General features: G+C 46.2%; 1 protein-coding gene across 1 annotated transcript in view; it reads right to left on the reverse strand.

The window, feature by feature from the left end:
• tonsl (tonsoku-like, DNA repair protein) overlaps positions 1–10,096 on the reverse strand; it is a 12,399-nt gene extending 2,303 nt beyond the window's left edge. The window contains exons 1-24 of the mRNA XM_086182164.1: positions 9,652–10,096; positions 9,468–9,563; positions 8,707–8,849; positions 7,959–8,142; positions 7,732–7,861; positions 7,435–7,606; positions 7,229–7,343; positions 7,004–7,155; positions 6,663–6,815; positions 5,535–5,660; positions 3,932–4,136; positions 3,799–3,854; positions 3,614–3,703; positions 3,378–3,450; positions 3,118–3,281; positions 2,793–2,916; positions 2,466–2,710; positions 1,867–2,347; positions 1,554–1,762; positions 1,274–1,380; positions 1,009–1,165; positions 844–922; positions 462–769; positions 188–359 (exon numbers count right to left, since the gene is read on the reverse strand). Of these exons, the coding sequence (XP_086038290.1) occupies positions 188–359; positions 462–769; positions 844–922; positions 1,009–1,165; positions 1,274–1,380; positions 1,554–1,762; positions 1,867–2,347; positions 2,466–2,710; positions 2,793–2,916; positions 3,118–3,281; positions 3,378–3,450; positions 3,614–3,703; positions 3,799–3,854; positions 3,932–4,136; positions 5,535–5,660; positions 6,663–6,815; positions 7,004–7,155; positions 7,229–7,343; positions 7,435–7,606; positions 7,732–7,861; positions 7,959–8,142; positions 8,707–8,849; positions 9,468–9,563; positions 9,652–9,676 (3,766 nt within the window). The 5' untranslated portion in view covers positions 9,677–10,096. The remainder of the gene's footprint in view (positions 1–187; positions 360–461; positions 770–843; positions 923–1,008; positions 1,166–1,273; positions 1,381–1,553; positions 1,763–1,866; positions 2,348–2,465; positions 2,711–2,792; positions 2,917–3,117; positions 3,282–3,377; positions 3,451–3,613; positions 3,704–3,798; positions 3,855–3,931; positions 4,137–5,534; positions 5,661–6,662; positions 6,816–7,003; positions 7,156–7,228; positions 7,344–7,434; positions 7,607–7,731; positions 7,862–7,958; positions 8,143–8,706; positions 8,850–9,467; positions 9,564–9,651) is intronic.
• Between the last annotated feature and the right edge of the window lie 81 nt (positions 10,097–10,177).

The raw sequence follows: 10,177 nt of genomic DNA on the forward strand, positions 1-10,177 counted from the left end.
GTATTCCACTGTTTTATATCGTCAACATGCTTGTTTCCCCCTGGGCAACGGGACTGTGAGCTCAGCAGTTAAGCCAACTTCATCCATCTCTCTACCTGACACTTCCCATGAACTCAGTTTATGTAAGACCGTTCCCACCTTAACATTTAAGGATCACACAGAACAGAGACTGTCGAGAGACTGTGACCTGTCAGAGCGCCGGCCAGCAGCAGTCGATGCTGCTGAAGAAAGCGAGACGTGAGGCTGCAGGCCTGGAGAGACAACGTGGTTAAGACAGGACAGCAGGACAGCAGGCAGGACAGGGACTCGGACACACCGTCGCCGAGGGGGTTCAGGCTGAGGTCCAGCTCCTTCAGACACTGAGAAGAGACGCACACCAATGAGTGATGGAGAGAAACTTATAAAATAGATGTGTGATGTGAGGGGGACGAGTGTGCATTAAATGAGAAGAAAGACTTCACCGGAAATGCAGGATGACTCTGCCCCTTTAAAGCATTTGCAGCCTTCTCAAGCCCCTCCCCTGTGATGTGATTGGCAGAAACATCCAGCAACTGAAGCCGAGGCATGGTGACTGTTGTGGCAACCAGTTCGGGGAGGAGGTTGTCATGGAGACGGTTGCCAGAAATGCGCAGTTCAGTGAGGCTGGCCTGCAGTTTTAGAGCGCGAAGGAGGGTGTTGAGAGAAGAAGAGGCCAAGCTGAGGCCACACACCACCATGGAGGGACTCCCGTCCTGCACCTCGCACAGCCGAGTCACACGCCTGTTCTCGTCTGCACACACACCCACACACAGGCTTTAGAGCCAATAACAAAAACGTGTGCTGCTGCATTTGTGTGTTGCTCACCCACTGCCAGGCTGTTACAGGCCTTCTTGTAGCGCTCAGGGAGAGGAGGGAGATCCCAGGAGGACACTTCGGCTAAAACCTGCATCATCAATATTCTGTTGACGGCACAGCCTGACAAAAAGTTCTGAAATAACAATTCATACGGGTCTTAGAGACGGTTAGAACCTCTTCATTGGTTTGCAGGACAGCCAGCAGCGGGTCCTGCGGTGACAGCAGAGCACCTTCCTTCTGCAGTGAGAGGCGAGGCAGGAGGCCGCATTTCTGATAGTAACGTTGAGCCGCTTGCTTGCATAACCACAACACGGTGCAGGAGTCGGCCTCACTGCAACGCATACATAAAATGACCATGAAGACGAACCTGTTTTGACAAATACCTCTGAAACAAAAGCAATGAAACTGCGCCAAATACTGGGAAAATGAGACAATAAACCTTTGTGGGACTGGGATGAGGAAGACGTCTTCCTGAACTCTGACCCGCATCCTTATAGGCGGAGGCATGGATGCCGTGGTGGGTGTGGGATATGTTTGAGTTGGAGGCTAAAATACAACAAAAAAGGAGAAACTTAAAAAAAAAAAAAACCATGCAGCAGTCATTTACCTGGTAACAAAGCACCATCCTGCTTTAATGACTCACTGCATAATCAAAAAGATGAAAACCCACACTGCTTGTGAAGTACTGACCAGAAATGAGTCTGGGAAATGACTCTGACCTGAACATGTATGTGTGGCGGCGGTGGAGGAGTTTCTGATCTCGCGTCGCTGTCCTCATCTGTAACGACGGGGCTATGTGACCTGCTGACCTCTCGTCTTCCCAACCTGACCATTCCTGGCATCTGAGTCATTTTGACCTGGTGAGGCTTCTGGGAGCCATTCTTTTTCAGAGAGAGACTCCTGTTGGTGGAGGAAGGAACTGCAGATCCTGAGGGAGAAGGTGCAAGAAATGCGGAGGATAAAACCCAACCCTCAACAAATACATTGGTTAATTTTGTGCGTTTGTGGTGTTGTGTCCATTCTGACACTCACTTCTGCTGGATGCCTCGCTGTTAGATTGCCTGTTTAGACTTCTGGCTGCTGCAGACAAAGCTTCCTCCCCTCTCACCCCGCCCTCCTCCACCTGAAGCCTCCTCTTCTTCTTTGGCTGCAGGTTCCCTAAATCATCATCCAGCCAGTCATCAGCCATGTATTCCTCCTCAGGAACCAGAGCTGATTTGCTGTTGGAGGACACAGCCTGTGTGCTTGAGAACTGGGTCTGTGGCAGACCCTGGAGGAGGGTTTTGGCACTACCTAAACCTCTTATGGCACTGTGGTACTCCTCCCGGGCAAAGACAGATGGAGCAGGAGGGTCTCTGAGGCTCTCTCGGCCAGAGCCGGGGATTGATTTGGCTTCCTTGTTTGGGGGAATGTCCCTTTGGCTCAGGGCTGCTGGGAGAGTGTGTCTGGGGCGTACGGGGCGGAGGGGACTAACATGGCAGTCGGAGTCGGATTCATCCGAGCAGCTGTTGTTCTAAGGCACAAATAATACACTGTAAATCTAAACTGGTCTGTTTAAGGTTGTGTCATGTCAATTAATTCCAATCTAAGTGGATTATTTCTAGCCACAATAAAACAATACAGTTTATTACCCCATACAGAAGAGCCGCCTCTGTTCCACGGGCTCTGTGCTGTTGTGTTGATCCATTGCTCTGCCATCGCTTGTGGCTGGCAGGTGCTTCGTTCACCTCTGAGTTCTTGTTGCTGTTCCGTTGCCAATCCTGGCTGGAGGAACACCCCCCCTCAGAGGATAACAGGGGCTCTGAGTTCTCCGCATCAAACAACTGGCTGTCCTGCAGGGCATCAAAAGGCTTGGCTGGCGCCGGAGCAGCGGGCACTGTGGTAGGCAGAGATAAGTACTTTAAGAAGCAAAACAAATCAACCGGGGCTGATGTGGTAAAAGATGTCAAAGCCCTCACCTCCACCTGCGAGTGCCTTCTTCAGGAGTCTCTCTGTAGCTGTGCACTCCTGCCTGGCCTCCTGGTCCAGCTCTCTGCTGTACATCCTCTGCCACTGACGCAGTGTGTCCACGGCCGTCTCTCCCTGACAAAGTATGAGACACACACACGCTAGGATGAAGTGTACTACGTCTGTGCAAAGTCAGGTCTGTGCTGGCCAGTCTTTTTGTTTTTGTTTTTAAGCCAATCTGTCCGCACAAATGTGGCCTTAACCGTTTCTGTTTTTCATCTTTGCCCTTTTCAATAGACGCCGCAGTAGTTTGGAGACGTCATTGACTACACGTACCTTGGCGGTGCGCACAGTGACAGAAGCTCCTCGTTCTACCAAGAGTCGTGCCACACTGAAGTTACCGCAAGCGAGGGCGTCGTGAAGAGGAGTCACTCCTTCGCACAAGGGACCGCCGGCATCATTGATGTTAGCCCCACGCTCCAGTAGCAGGGCTACTATGTCTGCATGATGTGTGGATTGAGATAGATAAGGAACAGCTGAGAGGAAATAGTGCAGTTCATACAAACGTAGGAGATCTTTAATCTTAAATCAGTTACCATGGTGACCGTGGTTGCAGGCCTCGTGCAGGGGTGTCCAGCCACAGTAGTCTCTGGGGTTCACTGGGTGACCCTGACAGAGAAACAGACAAATTAAAGTTTATAATCATGTAAATAAAAGTTAAAAGCCTAATTGAGCCTTGTATTTAGCCTTATGGATGAATTTTATGTTCATTAACTTCACTTTCCTCAAGTTTTTGGGATTTTTTAAAATAAACCCAGCTTGTTTTGCTCACCTGTTCCACCAGATACTGAACCTGCTTCAAGTTCCCCTCTATGCACGCTCTGTGGAGAGATGTTTCACCCTTCTCGTTCCTCTTGTTCCACTGGAGCAGAGTAACAAAGGGGAGCAGCAGGTCAGCAGTAAAGACATGAAATTCTTATCAAAGGTGAGTGCAGAGTGACAAATGTCCCGCCTCACCCTTCCTGCCTTCCTCCTTCCTGACACCACCTTGTCGTAGCCCTCCAGATCGTCATCTAGACGAAGCACCGCGTTACACAAAAATGAGATAACATACTATTCCACGTTTGGTTGGAACAGTCGACGGCACTACCTGAGTCTGAGAGGACGACATCGCTGTCATCCAGAGGTTCACTGTTGTCCATCTCCTCTTCCTCCTCCTCCTCCTCCTCCCCGTCACTCCCATCAGGGTTCCAGCCCTCTGGAGCGCACAGTTCCCGCAGCCTGGATTCAGTGTCGTCCGCATTTGATGAGCCGCTTCGTCTCTGAGCACCCAAACAAAGCCTCAACACACGCTTCTGTTTCAGAGGGGAAACACAAGTCGTACATATGGATACACATAAAAAACAACAACAACAAAACTCTAGATCCAGAAGATTTGGCCAACTACTAACCAATATCAAATCCTTCTTTTCTCTCAAAAATTCTTGAGAAAGCAGTTGTTAAACAGCACAGATTCAGCACTCGTCAAAGCAATGACCCTCTACTGGTGTCAGCTGAGGGACTCGTCTCTGTGCTGGTCTTGTTAGATCTCAGTGCAGCTTTGATACCATTGACAATCTCATCCTATTACACAGACTGGAACAAGTTATTGGCATTGAAAGAACTGTGCTAAACTGGCTTTAGGTCATATTTACTAGGTCGATCTCAGTTTGTACTCGCTAATGATAATTCCTCTGAAACCACGGCAGCCAGCTATGGTGTTCCACAAGGGTCTGTGCTTGGACCACTCCTCTTCACAATGTATCTGCTTCCACTAGGTTACATAATAACACTTGATTAATGTTCACTGTTATGCAGACAATACGCAGCTGTATTTATCAATGCATCCACATGAAACCAATCAGCTGACTAAACTGGAGGCCTGTCGAAAGGACGTAAACATGGATGGATGGATATCTAATGAGATAGGTACCCAGGATGTCATCAACCCGGCCTCCAGCACTACCTTACGGAATCTTGGATTAACTCCCACATAAAGCAAATCTCCAGGACCGCCTCCTTTCCTCTACGTAACATCACTAAGGTCAGACACATCCTGTCTCAAAAAGAAGCAGAAAAACTAGTCCATGCTTCTGTCACTTCCAGGCTGGATTACTGCAATTCCCTCCTATCAGGCTGCACCAATAAGTCCCTAAAGTCGCTCCTGCTGGTCCAAAACGCTGCTGCGTGTATATTGACAAGAACTGATAGAGACCATATCTCTCCTGTACTGGCTTCTCTGCATTGGCTCCCTGTCAAATTCAGATTAGAATTCAATATAAAAAGTCCTCAACAATCAGGCACATTTATATCTGGCAGAACTCATAGTCCCCTATTATTCCAGCAAGAACCCCTTGCTCCCAGAATGCAGGGTTACTTGTGGTTCCTAGAGTTTCGAAAAATAGAATGGGCGCCAGAGTCTTCAGCTATCAGGTTTCTCGCCTCTGAAACAGTCTCCAAGTTTTGGTCCGGGGCGTAGACACCCTCTCTACGATTAAGAGTAGACTTAGACCTTCCCTTTTGATAAAGCTCATGGTTAGGGCTGGCTTAGACTTGGGACAGCTGGGGATCTCTCATGATGCATTGGGCTTGTTATTAACTTGACTCCTCCTCTGGAGCCTTTGTGCTTCCCCACTTCCCAGATCCCTGAGTGATGCTGCTAGTTAGTAGCTAGTTGTTGTTATTTGCCCCCCCTGACACCCGCTCCTCCTCACCTGTAGTCTAGCCTGTCCGGACTTCTGAGCGCAGCGTAAAGCTGCACAATAGCTGCTTTCTACATCCTGGAAGGTGCAGCCGCTCTCCTCCTGAGCTGCTGCTATGTTTAGCCAAGTACTGCATTCCTGAAACAGACACATGCAGGTGACACATTATAAGATCTTCTAGATGAACACAATCAACTATAAAAGCAGATCGTCTCTTCAAATAGTACCTTTACAGTACAGTAAATAATACACCTTAACACATGATCATAGTTCTCCTGAATACTGCCCTCTCTTGAATCACAGCTCTTCAATCCTCAGATGTAACTCTGGACAAGTTTGCAGAATAATAGAACACAGTAACAGTGTGTATACTGAAACTGCGAGTCTGGCAGCAGCTCTACTCAGAAGAAGACAGGTTTGTATATTGTTTTTGCAAAGCCAAAAACAGAAGACCAGAGTAGAGGAGAGAAGAGAGAAGTTGGTGGTGGTAGAGAACCTCACTTGCATCTAAATCCAACTGTTAATGCTTCTTAGTGCACTCATGATATTAACTCAGACCAACAGTGGTGTGTTGGCATGAGAAACAAACGGGAATGCAGGCTAGTTTTGTTTTCCTAGCAGTGGCGCAGAGAAAACTACTGCATGAAATAAACAGTGAAAGCTGGAGGGACTCAAACAGACACGTTAGGTTCAAATAAAGCAACATAACGACTTCCATTCTGCGCCGCAATAACATTCTAGTGAATGATGTGTGTCAGGAATACTAATAACCATCAGCCATTTTGTTTCTTTCTTGTCTGTGAGACAACAGTAAAGTCAAGGATTTAGAATTGTAGTCAGAACAAATTTATGCTTAAGAAAACATCATGAACAAAGACCTTTGTCATTTCCAGTATAAGTTTCCCCTTCACATGGGAGGGTGATGATGATGATGATGATAATGCTTGGATTGGACCTTCTCCCTCCATTTGTCATGTCCTCATTCACAATACGACAAGCCAAGTTGCAAGTGTCGCTCTCGAGCACATAGTCCGTCTATTTCTCTGTGATATTTTTAGAATTTTAGAGCATCTCTACGCCATGCCTGGAGTGCAAGGTCTAACATAGTTAGAAGGTAACACAGTAGTTATGGCAGATTACCTCAGTCTGGCTGCCCTGACGTAAGGCCAGCTCCTGTCTGTAGTGCTCCACTGCTTTGCCGTGTTGTCTCAGGTCCGTGTAGGTCGCCGCCAGAGACACGTGGATGACGGCCAACTCCCTGGCAGGCTTCCCCGACGCCTCAGCGCCTGTGAGCTGCAATATTATTGTTGGCGATGCATTAAAAATAGCTTTTCTCTCACTTTTTTATTAGTGCATGTACACAAATACATCACTGTATTTAAAAACAACAACAACACAGCTTGACCTACATTCACTCAATAACTCAAGATAAGCTCAACAGAATTACATTAAAGGAGAGGAAGGAGGCTGGTTCACCTCACCTGAGCTTGATACGCATCCAGAGCTTTGCTGTAGCAGCCAACTTTACAGTAGAGATCTCCCAGCTGCTCAGCCAGCTCCACGGCCTGATGGGAACCCAGTCTCCTGCCCTGATCCTCCCCTAACTTGTCCTCTAGCTTACAGCCCCGATCAGCTAGGAAATTGGAAAAATCCATCAGTCATTTCTGTCAATTCTGTTAAATTAAAACAAAAGGAATTTACTTCACCATATTTAAAAACTTTCTTCACTGTCTGTCTATCCAGTGGCTGCTGAGATCCCAGCAAGAGAGCCTTCTTAAGAGATCGCCTAGCTGCTACGAAATCCCCCAAAGAAAGCTGGATCTGTCACAGAATATCCAAAATTATAAAATACACCGTCACAGTAACCTAGTGTTTTGTTTTCATGAGCTATTATTCAAGAGTGACTTCCCACCTTGCCGATGCAGTGAAAGCACTCGCTCTCGCTGAACTTTTCTTTTATCTTCCTGGCGCACTCTTTGGCCTGTTCCAGGCAGCGCACAGCGTTGGAATGTTGGCCGTTACGGAAGTAGATATTACCGAGGTTAAAGTTTGCACGGTAAAGATCCTCCAGCAGCTGACTCTTCCTGTTCAAAAGAAAACAGAAAAAAAGAAGAATGCTAAGATTCCTGAGACAGAGGTCAGTAAAAAGCAAATTCTGTAACATTTTGCTTGTCTGAATTTGGATGAATACAAGAAAGTGCATTCTCACTCTGCAATGAAGACGCTACGTCGGATGAACTCGCTGCAGGATTTGGGCTCCCCAAGATGATCACAGACCAAACCGAGATTAAGGAAGAGACGTGCCTTCATCTCTCTAATCTCTCGTTCGGGCAAAGTTCCTTCAGATGACCAGAGGTGAAGATCAGGGATAACGGATAAGGAACGGCATGAGAAAATGTAAAATGTTAACAGCATAAGAACAGAGGCAGCACACACCTTCAAGTCGATCATCTACAATGGCCAGGCTCTTCCTGAAGGCGTCTTCTGCTTGCTCTAAACTTTTCCTTGATTGATCGGATTCATAACGGAAAAGGTAGGTTCGACCGATTGTAGCCAGCGCCCTCTGTTCCTCGGCGTGATCTCTGACTGAGCGAGCCAGGTCCAGGTGACAGTGCTGATGCTGGAGAGGACAAACACACACAGTCCTTTACATGCTCCGAAAACATCATCCATCCATCCATTTTCTATACCATTTATCCGTTAAGGGTCACGCGGGGCTGGAGCCTATCCCAGCTGACATTGGGCGAGAGGCGGGGTTCACCCTGGACGGTTCGCCAGTCTGTCCCAGGGCAGTTAGGGGCTCAGTATCTTGCTCAAGGATACTTCAACATAGAACCAAGGGAAGTGAGGATCGAACCAGCAACCCTTCAGTTGCTAGACGGCCACTCTTCCGCCGAGCCATGCTGCCCCCACTCCTAAAACATCTATACAGTATTTCATTTTCTTTATCCAATCTTTTTTTTCAATTTTTGAATTCCCCACTGTTAACCTCTGACTGGCCACTTAGAACATTGCAGAAGTCATGTTGTATTTACAGTTTGTCTAGAACACGACTTACTATTTGAAGGAAAAATACCTGCTGTTAAGAGCTGAAAAATCAATTTTGTGTTTTGGGGAAAAAAGTATCACTTTTTAATGCGATACAACATTTTTTTCTCCACCCCTAATTTGGACATTAACTCACTTTCAAGGCAGCTTCAATATTTCCCAGCTCTGCGTAGCACTCTCCGATCTTACGATTAGCCACGGCTCGTCCAATCACATCATTTGTCACCTCCGAGAGAGCCAACTCCTGCTGGTGCTCCCTAATGGCGGCCTCGTAGTCCCCTGGGATACAGAAGCGCAGGATGATACAAATGGGTCAATCAAGCTTTCAGAGAGATGAAAACTTGATTGATTGAGAAATATAATAATAATCTTCAGTACTGGAGAAAAATTACAGTGTTCATCAGAGAAAGGACACAAAGACCAGAGAGAAAGTCATGGATGAAATCTAAACTTGAGATTCCAGACTACCTCAGCCGGGAGGTGTTAAAACGACTGGATTGAATAAATTAGAAGCTTAATCCCAGTTTAAACCTGAAGCTTTGTCACTCTGCTGCTTTACAGTTGTTTGAAGATGAACAAATCCAGCAGTATGGCTCCTGTCTTGAATAATTGTAGTTTAATATATTTCACTCAATTTCTAAATTAGTGCTCACCAACTGAATTTGCAAGTTAGAAGTTTTGCTTGCTAATTTAATCCAATCATATATTTCTCATTTATGAAAACTATCATCTGATCACATGATCTGATCTCCACTAATTTTGCTAAGTGTCTTACCTCTTTATTCTGGAACAAAATGCAAATAAAGGTGCAGGACAGATCTCCGTAACATTCTGTGTTAAGCCTAATAAAGTGAATAGCTACAAAGACAATAACAGGAACCAGAGGAACAAACTTACCATTTCTACACAGCAGCTCTCCCAGCTGATTGCAGATGTTAGCTTCCTCTCTTAAATTGTTGTTGTGCTGGGCTTTGCTTTTGGCTTTCTGCAGGTCTGCATGTTTACAAAAAAAAAAATCACGACGGGATGATTTCATATGTGTTTTAACACGCAAAGACTTTAAGGTTAAAGCAGCACTTACGTTTTATCTCCCGTGACAAGCTCATCCTGGTTAGGCGATGATGGCTAAAAGCTAGTTAGCATTTGTTTAACTGCGCCTAACTGGAGGTAGCGTGACACATATAATCAAACTGACTAATTTACAACTTTTTCGCCTCATTTTCACCGATGCACATCTTTGCTTTTTCAACCGGTGTCACTTGTGTAAGCGATCGTGCTCGATGGGACACATTCGTTGCCTTTAGCTTTGTTCAGGAACTTACAATCCCCCGCCAGTGACTGTGAAAACCAATGACTTTGCGGTGACAGAACAACAGTTTTCTTAACCCTAAAACTAAACTTACAGGTAAACTTCCTCCCTACGCGTAAGGATTAAAAGCCTATGTAGCCAAGCTGCTCTTCAAATCAATATCTGTTGCTTCACAAGAACAAATGTTTACATTTGTTCAACCATTATCTTTGGGGAACAATATGCAATCGTCTGACAGTCAAAAAGTAGGGCACAAATATTTTACAGTCTTTTTAGTGATCGTTCATTGGCTAGCGAC

The sequence above is a fragment of the Aulostomus chinensis genome, chromosome 17, assembly GCF_037954235.1.
Source record: "Aulostomus chinensis isolate RoL2024-O1b breed Wild chromosome 17, RoL_Achi_v1.0, whole genome shotgun sequence".
Taxonomy (NCBI): domain Eukaryota; kingdom Metazoa; phylum Chordata; class Actinopteri; order Syngnathiformes; family Aulostomidae; genus Aulostomus; species Aulostomus chinensis.